This window comes from Ambystoma mexicanum, chromosome 7p, assembly GCF_040938575.1.
Source record: "Ambystoma mexicanum isolate Mex_15411 chromosome 7p, UKY_AmexF1_1, whole genome shotgun sequence".
Taxonomy (NCBI): domain Eukaryota; kingdom Metazoa; phylum Chordata; class Amphibia; order Caudata; family Ambystomatidae; genus Ambystoma; species Ambystoma mexicanum.
In genome coordinates this window covers 725,823,792-725,843,032 of record NC_090939.1, presented here as the reverse complement: position 1 = coordinate 725,843,032, position 19,241 = coordinate 725,823,792, and the positions used below count along the sequence as shown (strand labels likewise).

Here is a 19,241-nt window from a genome sequence, read left to right as displayed (position 1 = left end):
TATGGTATCTGTACAAATATGAAACGGATGAATGTCTCTACACAGTAAGAGACACTATATGTGTGATTTTACAATGAATGAGTTATCAACCTACTGGAGCTATGTCTAACAAAACTCTTTCTTTTATATTTTCTTTGCTATCTCTGTGTATATACTATGTTCAACAATAGTTCCACAGAGGCTTCTGAAGAAGAGGATTGTCCTCGAAACGCGTCAAGCCATCCATAGTGGAATCTCTGTTAATTATGATTATGTAGACAATGTACTGCTTTTTCGTGATTGCTTCTGCTTCTATTACCATTTATGAATAAATGGGAGACTTTTCTCCTCTATTTTTTAATACCATTAACAGTACACTCGCTTTATCTCAATAAGGAGCACCAAAATCTAACATGTCAATTTACAAGATTCTTTAATAGAACACTGAAACCTTGTCCTAAATAATTACACCTTTGCTGCTTAGCCCCAGAGTGTGCAGGGGACGGGAGGACTCCAACCTTGGGTCCTCTTCCTCTGTTCTTGTCTACTATAGGGTTTTTGTGCCAAAGCCCTCCTTTCCTCCCATGCACCTCGTGAGAAACAAAGGATACTAACACCGCATTGGTGGTTTCCTTGACAATATTTCCTTAAAATATATCAAATTTTGGTGTGCACCTACTTCCCTCTCTTGTTCATATTTAGTGTTTTACCTATTCCATTCAAAGCCAACTTTAAAAACCAACTTTAAAAACCATTTTGACAGGTTGCCAAGCATTTCTGTTTCTCTCTTGTGTTTGCTGGGGGGAAATTGGGATTGACATTTGCTTGGATTCTGCATTCCTGAAACCTGTTTTCTCTCCTCCTATCTCTCTACACTGCATATTGGGGGGTTGAGGGGTCTGCAGGGGGAAAGAGTAACCACATTGCTATTTGATTTGAACACACACACACAAAAGTATTATTGCTCCGCTGCATTGTGTTTGCTCATTATAACTCCTTGTGATTAAAGAGATTGCTTAGTGTGACATCACCCTATTTGTGATTATTGTACCCCCTTTAAAAATAGTGTGATTATATTGTGAATATATCAATAAATATTTTAACTTTGTAAACCGACCTGATTCCTGGTTCAGTGTGACTTGGGGGGTGGGCGGGTTCCAAGAGAGGGGCGTGATATAAGTGGTACATCGTTCAGAATAAAAGAACTTTTAGACACAAATAAATGAGGATTTCAGTTGTGCGTTACACGCTAGGCATTGACTTAGGTGAAGGGCCGGATTGAAATCACTTACAGCAATGAAGCCGCAGATGCAGAAGCGAGGCGCGCAGCATATTTCTCTGAAATCACAGACTTTGATACTCCATCGAACACACGTATTTGTGTTCGCAATATGATTCTAAAGGAAGGCTATAATACCTTGCCAGCCGCGCAGATTATGGAATTTCACAGAAGGGCACTGATAGAGGAGAAAGAATTATGGGTGAGAAGGGGATGTTCAATATCCCCCACAAATGCTTTGTGGTGACTGGAGAGTACTGGCAAGCTAGTGATTCCAAAAGAAATTGCACTATCCTACTCATCTGGGTAAGGACGTACTTGCTGCACACATTGGGGAAGAGTGGTTCTGTCCAAATATGGCTGAGCATATAGCCGCATTCATGGAAAACTGTCACCTGTAAAACATTTACAACTGGCCATACTTCACGTGTTGTGAGAGGAGGCATACCTTGCCAAATCGGGCTCTTCCAACACCTCCACATAGACTATGTAGACATGAGCTACCACTACACGATAAGGGTTGTGATGGATCGAAGATGGTCCCTGCTCACACGCTGACGCTCTCTGAGCCAAAACATTCCTCATTAGAGAGGTGTTCCCATGATGGGGTGTGTGTGAGGTCATGCGGTCTGGCAATGGACCTCATTTCATAAATGAGAACTTTGGGACAGAGCACAAATTCACCTGTGCCTATCACCCGCCAGTGAACGGATTCTGTGAGCACCTCAATGGCCTGCTCAAAGAAAAGATTGCAAAAATGGCTCCACTGTTTTCCCTTAGCCCTTTTCGCACTGCGCAATCAGCCAGGATCCATCCACCACTTAACATCCCGTGAGGTAGTAACTGGACGGTACATGTGATTCCCCTTGGCTCCTGCCAGTAGGGCATCGACAGATGCCCATGAGACTCCTGATGTGTTTGGAAATGAAATGCATGAATATGTTGCTTCTTTGATAGCTAGTGCCTCTTATTTTTCGCCAACTACAGGCAAGGCGGGAGAGGTCAAAGAACAGTGAAGAAAGTAATACCCCAGAAATGAATGAAGGACATCTAAAACCGCCACTACTTTACCCTGCGTACACTGTCCTGTTGAGAAACTTCGTCCAACCTTGGTATAAGCCCAGGTTTGACAGGCCGTACATCATAGAGCAGGCCACAGACAGTGCAGTTTGACTGAGCGGTGAGAAAGTCTGGAACTAAATTGGAGACATTAGGACCTGCCGAGGTGAGACCTCCTCCCGCCCAAAGGAAGACGATTTGATGCAACAAGAAGAACAAGACAAAGAAGTAGATCCACATCTGCGGCTAACATGGTCCAGGACCCTAAATTATGGAAGGACAATATGCACACTTGGATTAGGCACATTGGGCCTCATTACGACCCTGCCGGTCTGGACAGAACGGTGGTGGTAAAACCGTCAACACCGTTCTTTCAGGACTGGCTGATTAAGAGTCCTGCAGGCGGGAGGTGTCACTCCCGCCAGGTCTGACCTGGCGGGTTTAACACCCCCCGCCTGCAGGCAGACATGGAAACACCAGCTCTGCCATAGACGGAACCAGTGTTTCCATGGTCCCCTTACCCATGGAGTCCTATGGGGCTCCATGGGAATGTTGACTTACACAATTCCACCTCTGGAATTCCCAGGTCACTGGGGTCGTAATGCCCCGGTAATTCCAGGAATTACAGAGGCGGAATGGTAATACGAGCCGGCGGTAACCTGCCGGTTTTTCCGGCTCGGTTACCGTCGCACTCGTAATGAGGCCCATTATCTTTTCCTTACAGTAGTTATTCACAGAGAAAGTACAGAGTGTGTGAGATATATGGTCTCCAATCGACATATGTCCTGTCAAGTGTGTTTCATGAGATCCGTGATACAGTCAGAAACAGAGAGGATGGTTCCTCAGCGATTGTTTATTCACTCTTTTCTGCTTTGACCTACCCATGGTTGACCCGTGGGAACCCATCCATCATTGACCTGCTCAGTGATTCAAGAATCTGTATACTATGTGAGTGATTGTTAATGCAACCCTCGCCCAATACTATAGACGTAGAGCTTAACCTAACACAATAACCTCATAACTATGCATTTTTTAGGCTTTTCAGGTGTGTTTTACAGACCCTTGGAGCAACGCAAGAAAACGCTCAGTAATAACAAAATGAGAAATATAATTTGAAATGCTGTGATAATGTTTTGTGCCTTCTGCTTTACCCTCCTTGCCCTATGAAGACTGTTATTTTCACATGTACAAGCTTTAACCTCTACTAATGTAACCCCTATTCGTACCATCACGGATGCCATATCTGAGCAGGCGATAAGCACTGCTAAGGAAGTAAAGAGACTTAGGCGCAGTACAGACAGACTTCAGCACTTTAAATTTGTATCTAACTGATTTGGTCCATATTTCAAACAACATGTGGTATAAACACATGGCCAAGATAGGGAAACAAACCACCAGAGAGAGCTGTTACGTATGTTCTCTCATCCCCTATGCCATGACTGCATCCAGGACATTCATAGCAACTGAAATTCCAAAGGGCAGAGCACAACGCCTCATGCATTTATCACTCTGTGCCACAAGAGGACTATTCCAAGGGAGACGGGCCACGCTAAGATGGATGTCAAGAATGACGTTCCCGTATAAAGATAGTTACATCAAGACTCAAGAAATGATGGACAATTATACAGACAAGACAACAGAATATGTCACTTAAGGCCTGAAAAAGGGAGAAACAGGGGTAGTGACTCAAAAGGAGTTACAATTGCCCAAGACAGGGCCAAGGGAGATAGGAGGAATGCCAGGAAGCTGGGAACGGCCGCAGATGCTAGTATATGGACAAGTATACACAGCAGATGGGTGGAAGGAAGGAATGGTTAGGAGCAACGCACATGCGCTCATAACAGTTCCAGTGGAACTAGTGCAAAGGAAAAACAACAATTGCCTCAAGGAAGGGGAAGAAAGTGTGAAACTGCTCATATGGGTGGAAATAAAAGCAGAGCCCATGCCCATCATACCACTTGAAGGCGATTCTTTATGTTTCCAGAATTATGGTCCAGTAAAGGTTGGAGAGAATAAGGGGTGCAAGCAGATCTCGTAGGTACCAGGCATGAAGGTCGGAATTGCAGTGCTTTCGACCACTGCTGGGCCTGTGGATCGAAAGCATATCTGCAACTGCCACCCAACTAGGGAGGAATATGATAATTCATACAGTTGAACACACCAGTATTGGTAGTGCCCTGGTAGGACATACAAGCAGACAGATTCCCCAAGATGGATAATAGCCAAAGGAAGATCTGTAGGGTTGACCAGAGTGAAAAGAGGAAACTATGCATCATCAAAATTGGATGAGACCTTCGATGCAATACCACCAGAGCACAGGCTGTTCAGCAGAACGGAAATGTTCTTTGCGCCCATCGTTCCAGCAGTCCAGCTAGCACAAATGCCAAATGGCTCCAAATAATGCATTGGTGATGAAGATGATAAATTCAACGGTCAAAGGGTTCAATGCCATCAAGGAAGAGCTGCAAGCAGTGAGGGTAATGGCTCTCCAGAACAGATTTTCTAGACTTCCTCACAGCAATGGAGGAAGGTGTTTGCACCAAGATAGGATCTTCTTGCTGTACATTTATTCCTGCCCATGATGAAGACAATGGGGCCCTGAAGAGGCCATTACCTGGTTATCAGAGCTGCATGCTAAAATGCATGCAGAAACGGATACTGTAGGAAAGGACGAAGGATGACAGTCATATATTTTCATGGATACCAACATGGATGGCCAACAGATTGAAGGTACTGGTGGCAGCCCTGGTACTAGTGTTGTTCACCTTTTGTGTCATTAGAATAGCCATCACGCAAAGCAAAATGACCACTGAAAAGGGATGAAAAGAGACAAATATACAGAATACGCTAAAATCACAACTGACGCAGTGTGCTCTGTTCCCAGCAGGAACGGTGTTCGAGTTCCCATTCAACACCTGTGACTATTAGGAAAAATGGGTTTGATGCAACCCTGATGGAGACTGCAGTTACTTGACAATGAGTTTGGACGACCATGCAAAATGCTATGGACATCTCAGAGGGATAACAAAGGTTTTTAGGTTTTGTGCCCAAAGTTACACATGAAGAGTTGATTGGGTGGTGTAGTCAACATGTCGATCAGAGGGGAGATTGAAGACAGAGGTCCAAGTATGGCCGTCATGACCCCCACACGGCTCTCAGCCAGAATACTGAGACATGACAGATGCACCTCACACTTAGGCCCTTCACCGCCAAAGTCGATGTATCGCAGATGTGAGAAACGTTAGTCTCTCAGATAGCCATTCACGCCATACCCAGTTGATGAGCCGGAGGAGATGGAGATGCCATCAATCGAACAAGTCGACTGACCGCAAATCAAGAAATCACTGACATCACAATGTAGCCGCACTTAGACATGACTTACAAAGCCATTCATTCACAAAGTTACAGGAACATGCATTAGCTGATTGCATATGGACACAAAACATGCTTATGACTCACTCAGGTAGATGACAAACACACATACATCTCTCTAAACATAGTCAAATTCTTTGCCAAAGCTGAACCGCAAGACACCAAAATATACTTACACCAAGCTTGCATATGCTTGACTGCCACTAACATGGCAAAGCCATAAGAACAAATATGGAAGCTTTAGGCCCACTGAAATGAATGAGGAAGGGGAGACAAGCTTCAGTACATCGAAGGGCTTCCATGATCGCTGCTGCCAGAGGCAAGCAGAAACGATGCACCCAGCCAAGGACGAGTGGAGACGGAAAGTTCTGGGTTACCAGGCGATAAGCCACCTGTGAGAAATTCAAACTAAAATCCTCATAATTACAGGCAAGATAGCTCCATTTCGTGGTCTCAACAAACATGACCCAGCAGGACAAGAGAATGCCTGTTCAATCGAGGTGAACGGAGAGAAGCTGTTCCAACCAAATCTGAGGTGGACAGATACAAGTGTTGCTCATAAACTGCCAACTGAATGCACTCTACCAGGCTTAGGTGATCAAAAATGACAACATTAGGAAATAGACATCCCCTCCATGTTCATTCTCATTGCCTTGAAAAGGTACACTCAGGCTGGTAATCGTCCAGGGTCCCAGGGCTGAGGAGACCGACTCTACCGAATCCAGAGTCACCTTTCATGTGAAGATATTTGTTGCTGGTGCCAATGGTCTCCCTGCGACTCTGCAACATAGTAGATTGAAACATGCAGAGGTGGTCCCAGAGGAGCCACCAGATATGGCTATTCAATAATAGAACTAAAACAGAAGAAAAGATGTTGCAACCACAGGGTTTACGTGCTACGGTCCGAACATGAATAGCCTTAAGACAGCCTTTTGGTAGATATGCCAGCGTTTATTAAGTAGATACTTTGCTGACATGTATGGATGTGCGGGCACCTCTAGTCAGCCCATCCACCTTATAGTCACTGAGCGCTCACAACCGAAACACAAACCCTGGAATCTTCAAAAAAGAGATTTCTGAAATGTTGCTAAAAGGGAGCAAAATGTAGCATTTCACCACTCCCGCCACTCATTTTCATTAGTCTGATGGACAAATCAATGTACATTTCTGATAGCTAATGTCCACAGTACCCGTGTTCCCAAGCCCATGTGAACAAACTCATTCTGTAAGAGGTTGTATTCAATGAGGAGACACAATAATTGCTCCAGCAATGGAATTCTCCAAGTTTAGTACCTGCCTACTACCATTTTAATTAAGCATACATGCTACAACATGCGATACTTCATTTTGCTTGCAGCAAAGGTTTCAAATCAATGTCACCATATTCTCAGAGGTCTGTCTAGTGGTAGGTGCATATCCAAGACCACGGGGTCTGCAACCAGTGGCTCTCCTGACATGATGGGCTACGGTTCCATGATGTCGCACCATTGACTATGCTGGCTAGAGTTGATGGGAGTTGTAGTACAAAACATCTGGAGAACCAAATGGGTGCAGACCCCTGACATAGGTTTCTTAAACTCAGATAAACATTACAGAGCCATACCTGGCACAAAGTCTTATTATTTACTTGCAATGGTTGGTCCAGATCGAAGGCTATTTTCTCAGTGCAGAAATCCACGTTCTCCACTTCCATCATCTGAACACAGGCTACGACCATTAAACTCTTTTACCCATTAAGTTCCCTATATTGGGAAATAACTGCAACACGACATTTATAACCAATTGTCTGTTATTTCTTTTAGAAAACAATTTACAAACCACCAATGTATTTATTGTCCCAGGTCAGCACCTACAGACAAGCCAATTTTCACTGTTCTACAATACACCCTTCATCGCTCACTTCCCCGACACGCTTTGAAACAAACATATGAGGAAGGTAGGCCAAATCAAACTTTATATTAAATACTTTCCCTTCTAAAGCAAGGAGCACCATGATAAAGCCTCTCTGTTTTGCATGCCCCCATTATTGCATCATTGGTACATGCCGTTCCTTACCCGGTTAAGGCTGGACTGCGAGTTTGTTGGTTTGGCGCCATGTGTGATGGCCACTGGTCCTTCCTGTTGGAATGCAGATTGCCTCGTGTCATAGGCCACTGCAAAAATGACAAACAGAGGTATTAGTGGATTGGTAGAAATCATTTCCATGAGATAAGTTTCTTCCAAGGGAAAAGATTAATGGAAAAAGCACAAATGATGGACAAGAAAACGTATATAAGATAATTACAGTGGCTGATCAATATGTGGCCCAGACAACCACCTTGAGACCTTCCTCTAAATAAACATTTGCAAAGCCAACAGTTCTGGCTTTTCTGATGGCATGGAATCAGTGTTTTCCAGTGTGAGACAGGCATGGTATCAAGAGAGACACCAACTCCAGTGGGTTTATTTGAAAACCTTTATTGACTAAAGTTCTTGGGTTGGTGTAATGCCTGACTGGCCCCAACTCTAAAGGGACAATTCCCTCAACTGATGTTTCTAATGGCTGTCGTCGTATAAAAAGCCAAAGTAAAAGTCTGTCTGTGCTACACCCATGCTTGACCTCACTCTATCCAAATATGTGATAGGAAGTCTTTTCAAAAATAAGAAAAATAGTGGTCCAACAAAAATGGAAACCAGGATTGGTTTCAGGTGGTCTTTCACCAGGTGTAGTTGAGTTACTGTCACACAAATAAGTTCAAACCACAGAGCTATTCATAAGACCTTCTCCACAGGTCGCTTGTAGCTATCCCAATTACCGTCAAAACTCTCAGTTCTTTTGGGGTTCCCTTTCCCAAGCTTCAGGGTCATCAAGTTTTAAAACACCATTCAAAAATAACAGCACAGTTCCTTTTGTAAGCTTTCCAGGGTTCCCTTCCCCATGCTTCAACCCTCTTTAGCAGTTCAACAAAACTTAACAAGTCTCTGATTTGGTTAGGTGTCTTAGGGTTCCCTTCCCCAAGCTCAGGCCCCTTACAACTCAGTTCTTTATCAGGATTTACTTTGATTTCTTAAATAGGCCTCTCACAGTCTTCTTCCTTCCCCAAGCTCTAGGACTCTTCCAGCTTCCAAATACAACATATGATTTATTACAGTTCTGTCTTGAATTCATAAACCATTCGGTCATGGGGTAGAATCAGAGGCTTTCGAAAACATCAGGCTTTTTTCTTTTCCTAGGTGTGACCTCTCTGGCCCCTCTCTTGACTCTCACGTTCTTCTATTAACTCTTTATTTCATTCTAATGCTCTTTGCATCCCTTTTCTTCTGCTTTCCTTTCTGTGCAAACATGCACCCTCTTTAACGTGCCCCTGGCATTTCGTTGCTCTGTTTTCCTTCAGTGCACTCTTGCACTCTCTTTACTAACTTGCTGTCCTTTCCGTGCACCCTTGCACCCTCTCTTGGTTAGGTGCATGCTTACACCTTCCTTTGAGCAGTGTGAGATGGAGGTCAGGGTATCACCACCTACCCCTCAGACACTCTCAGGGTCGGCGCTTGCCCCAAAAGAACAAGCCCTTTGCTGGTCTTCCCAAGCGGAAGGCAGGCTGCACTTCTCTGGCTCCTTAAAGGGACGGCTCCCATGCCACGCTGCAGCCCACACACACCGGGCTAGTGTCTCCGTGCGCTGTCTTTCTCCTACCTGCAGCTCCTGCTTCTCTCCGCTTGTGGACTTCACTGGACCGGACTGCATCCCCAGCTTGCTCAAGTTTCTGTGACTGACCACACCTTTTATAGCTGAACACACAGTCAAGTGTGAATGGTTACCTATCCATGCCTGAATCTGCCAGACTCTATTAGTGGGACAGTGTTTTTTTTCTAAAGTCGATTGCCCTTACTTTCCCCATGTTGTTCCTAGGGGTAATCCTCATTGATGTTAGTGGCCACCTCCTCGTCTCAGTATTCCTTGGCAATGGGGATGGGGAGATGAGGGGAGGGTGTAAACATCCCACAAATGCTGAGGGAGAATAGGGTAAGGTGTTAGTAGGACTGGGAAAATACCATGTCTCACCCTTGGGCATGCTTGGGCATGCTCCTCCTAATCCCCTGTGACACTCCACTCAGTTGATTCTCCCTCGATTGTCCTCCCCCAGGGTCTGGATCCAAAAGCGATGGAACTTCCCTGGCCACCTGAATAGATGACCCAGAGGCAGCAGTGGGTGGGAGAATACAGTCAGGTTTCTCACACCAGGCACTGCCGTAATGGTACTTACTACCTCACCATGAGATGGCAAGAGCTGGCAAATGGTGTTAGTACCTGGGCATATTATGGAGATGCCTGGGAAATGCTTAAGGCGTATACATGCATCAAAACTGCTGACTTTGCCACTTCTAGTTTTTAACTGGAATGCACTACAAGGAACAGATGCAGGAACAAGCATACTGCTCATCAATCGAGTAGCTAAATGCTCACTCTTTAAACAATTTTCTATAACACCAACGGCTGGTTTATAGCTGGAATTAAGCGATTACCTTTTAGAAGATTGTTCTGAAAGCCAGTGCTAGATTAAAGAGCTCTTAGGGAGATGTGTTTTGGGCTGGGAGCGGTAGGTAGTTGGTGGGGATGCCCATAGAACTAGCATGGCAGCTAATGGGTGAGTAAAAATCCGAACAATACGCACAGGTTGTGTGCCCCTCCTCACATCCCATCTTTCTTTTCTCCTGTTTTCACTTCTCATGATAATAGTTTCAACTTTTATGCAGCGCTTACAGCGCCACCTGATAGCCAAAACTAAGAAACTTGTTAGGATGCTCCAAACACATGATGTCTTGTCTGAAGCAGATGGCGATTCAGCGAGTGATTATTCTGGAAAAATGCAAGGGAGTACTTGTCACAGAAGGGACAGATGATGCCTGGATGAGTCTCGCAGCAAAGGGAGTCGACGAACGAATCAGGCATTGCGTCCTGGGGGAGAGTGAAAGTCAAAAAGGGTTCCTTAGTTGGTAGAGAAAAGTTGGAGTTTAAAAGCAATGTGTGGTATTGTAGTAGACCGAAACATTGGTAAATAGAAGAAACATTGAGAACATGTCTTCAGTCAAAGTTTCAATTTGAAGGTGATGTGTTCAAGCGATGGAAGAAAAAGATGCCCCTCCTCCCTTTGAGGGAGAATACTAGGATGGGTAGACACCCAGAGCCCTAAGACTGCACCTATGAGATGTCAGTATGATGAAATCATGCCCATTATCACTGTAGGGTTTGCCAAGTACCCTGCAGGAGGTTTGGGGGGGAATAGGAGAAGCCAAGGAAAGGAACAGGGTGTGGACTATTTCTGCTCATAAGGAAAATGATTGGCTCACACATTCTTATTACACACATAGGCAGTCTTGCTGTAAGAAACACCCTTATTTCAGCATTGGGTGGTGTCGAAATACCAGCTAGAAGCGAAAAGTAAGGAGCTCTTCTATTGTGGTGCAGATCCATGGACACTACGAGTTGTAATTCGAGATAGCCGCAAAACAATACAAACTCTCGGTATGCAGTTCAAAGCAGGCGGGGCAGACAGAGGGGTGAGAGAATAGCTCTTTGCTTTGGCTGGGCAACCACTCCCTGCCAAAAGGAAACAACCATAAGCATGTGACTACAGTTGAGCGAGGGTGATTTGCAGAGGTGGGAGTACTCTCCTTTATACACTGCAAGGTATCTCCTGAGTGTGACAGGAAGTATTGGCAAGTGTAAGAAAGGCACGGTATCAAAGCAAGACAGACACAAGTGACCACAGTTCAAGGGTTTTTATTAAACTGTAAAAATTGGTGAGATAAACTCCTACGCTAAAACTAAATCTAAGATGGTAGCAAGCTACAGCCATCAAATAATAATAATACTGTCCAAGTGGAGTCTACTCAAATGAAAAGCGCCTATACTAAGAAAACTATTACCAATAGTTACCGCTATATTACAAAATAGTGTGGGATAATGTTCATAAGGGAAGAAAGACGTGTTCACAAAATAATAAATCAGGATGTTATAGCCGGGGTCTCCCTTCCCCACATTTTCTAGCACAGGATAAGGCAGGACTCCAGAGCACAGCACACCCCAAGGCTTCTCTAGCAAGATGTTACAGTTCCTTCTCCAGTATCAGGGTCTTCTGGGCTGATGTCTCTTCTCATGTAAAATCTCTTGCTTCAGAGTGCCTGATACACCAAAACAATAAAACAAAAGTTTCTTTGGGTATTCTCTACATGGGGTGAACCTGTCACCCTTGGATCCCCCTCCACTGGGTTCTGATCCTTCTCTCAATGTTAGCCTCCCTCAGTCGGGCTCAGACCAACCACTCACGTGGACATCCCTCAGTTGCATTCACACTCGTCATCACAATGTTCACTTAGTTTTAACACCATGCAGGATTCACTTCCCTCGGTTTTCTAGCCTCCAGTCAGGCTTTCTCTTAAGCCCCCAGTCAGGCTTTATCTTAGCCCCCAGTCAGGCTTCACATCGTTCTATCATCACCATTCTTTTGCAGGCATCCCTCTGTCGGGTGCACATTTGCCCCAGTACTGATTTCTTTTGTTTAAGTTGTCTTGCCCCCTACAATAATCGCAAGCCTTAATGTCTTTTTAAACAGTAATACAAAGTTCAGATCCGCCTCATCCGGGCTAAGACAAACCAGAGGACCTGCCGCTTCAAACAGACTTCAGAAAGGTGATCTCGTTTTGCTGGATCACTCTGTTAGCCGACGGCAAGTGCAGGCTTTTTACCATCACAGGTCATAGGGCATTCCCCTCAGCCGGGCACCAACACCAATTGGTAACATTTCAAGGACTTTCGATTGTACAAAGGATCTGACTTGATCTTTGTATGACCACCTTAACAGCTTATAGCACGGCGTTCCATATGGCCTCTTAATATTTGTGGTTTCTTCTGCTCACAATGTTCAACACAGTCTCTTTATTCAGAAAAAGGGGGATACCAGTCACAAACCTTTGAATGAGCGCCCACGTGGCAGTGGACCACTAACTCTGATACCAAGCTTGTTCACGAACGACCTTTGTCTACCTTATCTTCTTACAGGTGCTACTGCAACCTTCAGCTTAACACAAGCAGGTCTTACTATCAGGTGCTTTCGACTCACCGGCTGTGAACTCACTATGTTCTTTTTCCCGCTGGAGTCAAGAACGGTACCTTGATGGCCACCACGCTTCTCCGCCCTGACAATCAGTGCGGGATGGGCCATGTACCGCTTACATCCGTCTCACTACCTGTCGGCTGAGATTCCCGATCTTACGTATCTTTCATCAGAGGCTTCACAGATCTGGGTTGAAAAGGACCAAGGCAACTCCCTCCTTGACATCCTTTCAGGTCTCGCCGCCTTTCTCCTTCGTTTGAACTGCCATCCTGAAATGGCTGCTTCCTCATGCATTCTACCTTGCTCGAAGTGTGCTTGTGTGCTCCGCCTTTTATCCCTACAAGGAAGGGAAATGGTGGTCAGGTGTGTGTAGTTGTCATAATTGCCCGACTCTGCCTGACCCTTCTATTAGGACATGTCAGGTGAACGGCTCAGGCATTGGTCCCTTGTCGTTCACGCTGTGGGAAAGTGTTTGTGTTAGGAAAGGAGGGGTAGAGTTTCTAAGTAGCCTACCGGGTAGGATAAGCAAAAGGTGTCATAAGGAAGGGCATACCGCGTCTCGCCCTGCAGTGTCAGACTTCCAGTCCCTGAGGACACCTCATCCAGGTGATTCTCCCTCACTAGTTCACTCCCGGTAACTGGATCCAATAGCGATGCCGTGTGCTGGCCCCCTGGATGACAGATCCCCGGGGACTAGCAATTGAGACACCTTCAGGTTTCTCACACAAGGAAAAGTAGAAGAGCGTTTGGAGCAGTAGTAGGAGAAAGGGGAAGAATTGCAGAAGGAAGGAGGCTAGAGAAAGTTGAATAGTGTTAAGTAGAGGGTTCTGAAAGAACTGCAGGAGGATGGAAGTAAGACAATGGAAAGGAAGTTGGAGGTGGAGAATCAGGAAGTTGAAGAGTAGTGAAGAGGGTAAGCATGAGAAGAAAAAACAGAGAAACACCAGACGGAGTGAGGTGACAGGAAGTAGAGATACAGAAGAAGAGGCGGAAAGAAGGAATATAGTCGAGGTAGGAGATAGCAGTGAGAGAGGAAAGTTGGCAATAACATCTGGAGAATGGAGGTAAAGCATAAAGAGAAGGTGGTTACAGGAGCTGCCACAAGGGCAGTGGAGAAGAATATTAAAGAGGAGGATAGTGACAGAGATCAGAGACAGCTAAAAAGGCTAGAGATGGAAATGAGAGAAAGACATGCCATATAAATGACAAGAGGTAATTAAGGAGAAATGGGAGCACTAGTATGTGTCGTTGCATCAAGGAGGTGCAGGAGAGGTCGGAGGAAAAAGTGAGTGGAGAAGAGGACTAGAGAAGGATCACTTGGGCATGAGACCTTATTGACTCATCGAGGAGGAAGACCAGGACAGGGTGGTTCAGGGTTGGGACCCTAGCCCTGAGACAGGCAAGAAAAGCAGGACCAAAGACCCAGCTGGTAGGGACGCCTAGCAGCCAGTCTTTCATTGGGTTCTCTGGGGCTTAACCTGGTATTAACAAGCCCTGATTTCAGTTTCTGCCCAACCCTAAAGTTCAGGAGCATGTGACGCCCTATGACATAGGTGAAGGTTGTGTCCTGAGCATAACAGAGTTTTAATTTTAATAATTTTATTGTGCATTTGTAAGGTGCTTATACATTAAGAAATTGTGTTTCAAAGTGCACACAGGGCAGAGGGGAGGGAACATGGGAACAAAGGCAAATAGAATAAACTGATAACAGGAAAGGGGTAATCCTACTAGGCCTTGTGAGCATTCAGAACGTACAAGTGCAGGGAGAGAGAGAAGGGACATGGAAGGGTATAAGTGCTAGGAGATCACAGAGGGAAGTGCCAAGGAGTCTGTTGTGTGTGACAGTAAATGCCTGGCAGAGATTGCTTTGTGCAGAGTGATCACCTGCCAATAATAAGCGCAGGCCTATGAGAACACAAGCTAGTGGGTGCCTGAAGGCAAGTACTGGGATGGGGTGGAAGGCTGAGGGTGATAGGCTGGGAACCCAAAGGACACACAAAGGCCCAGACCACCAATCTCAGCGACTGTGGGGTTTTAGCATTGGAGCGAGAGAGGGCAGGAGGAGGTGAAGAGTAAAGTGTTGAGGAGCTTCGGGAATTTGAGGAGATCCGGCTCAAGACGGAGAGGAAGGGGAGGCTGTTCCAAAGGAGGGAGTTGGCTGAGGAGCGAGATCTGCCACCAGCTCACTGCTTTGAAAAGCGCCTGACACACAGAGAGTTGGAGCCGGAGGAGCGTAAAGATCAAGAAGGATAGTATTTGGTTAGAGCAAGTTGTAGGTAGATTGGTCCTCAGGCCCGGACAGCCTTATGGATAATGCAGGGGGATTTGAATTTGATCCTTGCAGCAACCGGGAGCTAGTGGAGGGATTTTAGTTAAGTTACGATGAGCGCGTCCTTTGAAGCTGCATCATGATGCAGCATCCAATCGGCTCCCCTTGTGGTGCGCATGCCAATAAAGAAGGTTCAATACACTGTCACAGCTCTGCGTATTAGTCTCCCTTTTCTGCACCATGACTATAATGAGCCATTACTCTACATAGGTGACGAGAATGTGATTCCACTTTTAAAAATAAATCCAGCAGCTGCGGCACTATGTCGGTAGGTGCTGCAGTTCACATGAAAGGGTCTAAAGCTGATTGAGGAAGGCCGTGATTTGATTTTTTTTTTCCTTAGCCTGTATGCTTAAGCTGAATCCCACGTGCTCAGCTTTGCAGTGCTGCATAGCATAGCGAGTCCATCGAGATGTTGGACATTGAAAATGCAGGGCAAGATTAATCCAATGCTGCTGCATTTCGTCATCCTGTGCCCATTGATATGAGCAATCAACAGAACCTGGGGCTCATGGCGAGAGCGATGGTTGAGAAGCTTTGGGAACTATCTTAAGGACTGCAATGAGAATGCATCAGACAAATTTGTCAAAAGGCTTCTGATTAACTTAGTGGGAGATGAAGTGGAAAACCTCATTGCCACTTTCCAACTGGATCAAATTGACTGCTATACTGGGCTAAAAGAACCACTAAGTGCATGTTTTGGCCCACAATGTAACACGATCACGAGCGACACACATTCAACAGTGCGTCTGCCAAGTGACGGGTGAATCCATAGATGCCTTTGCAACCTGTCTGCGCGAGCTAGTCGCTCACTGAGTTTCACAACTTTACAAATGAAGAGGCCATTCGGCTCCAAATCATAGGGGGGTGTTTGTCGTTGATAAGCAAGACATTGTTGCTGGAACCTCTTCCTCTTGCTACAATACTACCAATGTCCAGAACGGAAGCCAGGCGACTCAAATAGACACTGGTAAGGGACACACGAAGGAGCAAGTATACCAAGTTACGCATGGGATCAGGAACAAGCACACAAGTAGCATTCCTCCAAGGAGATATTCGTCAAGAGGAAGATGGCATTACTCCGGTTTGCCTTTCCCACATGAGGAAGGAGTGACGTGCCCAGCACTGGGTAAAAAATGCATGAAATGTGACAGGGAGAATCACTTGGCTGCCATTTGCAATTCATTGTCAAAATCAGGTATGAGCAACCCCATGCTGGTCAGACATGATGCTCATGGATATGAGTCTAGGCCAGCGAGAAGGGACGTAAATGCACAGAGAGACCTTGTGAGTCACGCTCGGTAAGTAATGGACATTCCCCATCAACTCTGCCTCCTAGATATGGTAACAGAGATGACTATGTGAACTTGATGACTTGTACTGGTCGCTTCCCTCCCCCTGCTAATGACATCGACTTGTTGGTGGGTGACGATGAAGCTAAATATGTTGTGGATACGGGTTTGACGCTGAAAAAATGACTCATCTACCAGTGCAAAGGGCCCCATGATAAATCATGGGGAATTCTACACAACGATCCAATACAAGGAAAAGCAAGTGTCCTCCGAAATACACGTACTCCAAGGTGAGGTACCAGGTAGCAACCTTTTAGGATAATCAACTGACATTGCAATGAGCATTGCAGACATGATATATACCAAGCAGTACACTCATCCGATGGTGAAGCAATTTCCCTCTCTGCTTCAGGGTTTGGGACGTCTCAAAGGAGATTCAGTGACACTTCACACGGATGAGTCAGTGACCCTGGTGGCACAACACCTGAGGAGAATACACATTCACCTTCAGTCACAAGTTGAGAAGGAAATAAACTGCCTATTGGGCAGTAACATTATAGAGCCGGCGTCTGGTCCTACTCCCTGGGGATCACACATTGTAGCAGAACCAAAGAAAGGCACTCTTGGGGACATACGCATCTGTATTGACATGAGGCAGGCCAACAAAAGGATTGGAAGGGAGAGACTTCCTGGTATGCATCTGGATGATATGATTAGTTTACTTAACAGGGCACACGTTTTTTTCAAAACTTGATTTAAACAAAGGATAACGCCAGATTGAGTTGGACACACATTCCAGATGCATAACGTTTGTTAAGTATGTGGGCTTATTTCGCTATAAATGATTCATCTTTGGACTCTCTTCGGCTGTGGAGATATTCCAAGAGAGTATTTGCAGGGTGATACGCCATATAAAGAACTGTTTTAACTACAGTGACGCTATCCTGGTATTTGAGTCCAAAACTCAACAGCATGACCAAGCACTGGTGCAAGTTTATACTGCGCTGTTGGACACAGAGCTAACCCTCACTCATGGCAAATGTGCATTTCACAAATCACACTTAAAGTTCTTTGGAGATGTGTTCTCTATCAAGTCCTGATCCTGGCAAGGTTAAGGCCATCCCAGAAATCTCGCCCAATGAATATGTCAGTGATGTCCGATCATTCTTGAGGATGGACAGGTATTTTGGTAGGTATATTGGGAACTTCACTACCACAGGCCCGCCACTGTGAGAACTCACCAAGCAGGGAGGTCGCGGGAGTGTGAGATAGTATTTTATCAGATCAAACTGGACATTGCATCGGCTGAATGAACACATGGCGTACTTAGATCCGTCACTGTGCATGGGGTTGATGGTGGATGCGGGCCCTGTGAGGCTGTGAGCGATTCTACCTCAACATTGTCCCATGAGAGAGTACCTGAGAGCAGTATAAGCCTACGCTAGCAAAAGTCTTTCAGATGCAGAAGGAAGGAAGGAAGGACTGGCCGTAGTCTGGGCCTGCAAACACTTCAACATATTCCCGCTTGGCAAGCCATTCATAATGGTCCTGATATATGGGAAGCCCCCCGAACCCCATTGCAAGATGCTGCTGTGAATAGAAAGATGGTGCTTGAGGTTGCAGGATTTCGACTTCAAGATTGTTCACAAGCCAGGCAAAAAGTAGAACGCAGCGTCAGGTCGAGGCATTCACTTTCCAACTTGTCTGGTGATGTTGCTAGAGGTCCACCTCAATCACAGCGTCGCTTTCCGGCATATTACGTTCAGGCACATCGGGTCCTACAGAGCCTGAGCAGTGCGGCACTGACAGCGCGTTAATGGCGGTGATGCAGACGTTCCATGCGCAGTTGGGTCCTTTTCTCTAATCCATTTTCGACATAAGGATGCTATGGCCGACCGTCAGGAAGCAATAAAGACAGCCAGAATGCAAGACATGGCATTATCGCAACAGTCTTTATCCAGAGATCTGGTCTGTTTCGCCATTCCTTTTTCGTAAGTAATTAGTGTTTGTTGTTTTCTTGTTCCTTGTCCCAATACCTGTCCTTTGGACTCATGTTGCATCTTATGCTGTGGATAGGATATTGCCTACCTATTCACTTGTCTAGAATTAAGAAGGGTCTTGTGATTATATGAGATTGAGGATTCTTGATCCTTGCAAACTGTGGGGATGTGCCCAATAGCGCTCTTTCCTTTTGCAAACTCTCACCCCGATTGTACAATTCCTCAGAGGGTGAGATTCTATAAAATAAAGAGTGTACCTCAGCAAAACTCAAAATTGATTTTTTTAATTGAATTGATATTTTATTTCTATCGCGCTCATACACTAGTGTTTCAGAGCGCGACAAAGCAAGGGAAGGGGAACAGGAGAGAACAAAAATAACAATCTTACCAGGCCCAGTGACATTGAGAACGCACAAGTGCAGGGTACAGGGGGAGGGGTAGAAGTGCATGGAAGGGGGAGTGCGTGGCGAGGAGAAAAGAAACATAAATAATAATAAATTAATAAGTAAAAAGGCAACAATGGGAGTGCAGCCAGCAAGTGGCAAGTGCTGGGTTTAAGGCAGCAGGCCGGGTAGGTCTGATAAGTGCAGGAAGAAAAGGGGAGGGCTGTATGGGTGCAGATACAGACCCCAGTACAAGGGGTGGCCCAGAGGCAGTGTGTGAGGGTGGCACGGTGAGCAGGTACCTGGGCCCGGAGGTCAAAGGGTGGCCAGGTGCATGGTGCCCAGGGAGAGTAGAATCAGCAAGGGAGAGGAGGGGAGAAGGCAGAAGCAAAGAGGAAGGTCTTGAGGTGCTTCCGGAACCGGAGATAGTTCTCATCAAGTTTTAGAGTGTAGG

At 45.6% G+C, this 19,241-nt stretch overlaps 1 protein-coding gene across 7 annotated transcripts in view; it reads right to left on the bottom strand.

Annotated features, from left to right (window-relative positions):
• The window catches only part of REPS2 (RALBP1 associated Eps domain containing 2), a 1,712,589-nt gene that overhangs the window by 1,052,073 nt on the left and 641,275 nt on the right, over positions 1 to 19,241 (bottom strand). For all 7 annotated transcript variants that reach the window (XM_069636810.1, XM_069636815.1, XM_069636811.1 and 4 more), the window contains exon 5: positions 7,745 to 7,842. In XM_069636810.1, coding sequence (XP_069492911.1) covers positions 7,745 to 7,842 — 98 coding nt within the window. The remainder of the gene's footprint in view (positions 1 to 7,744; positions 7,843 to 19,241) is intronic.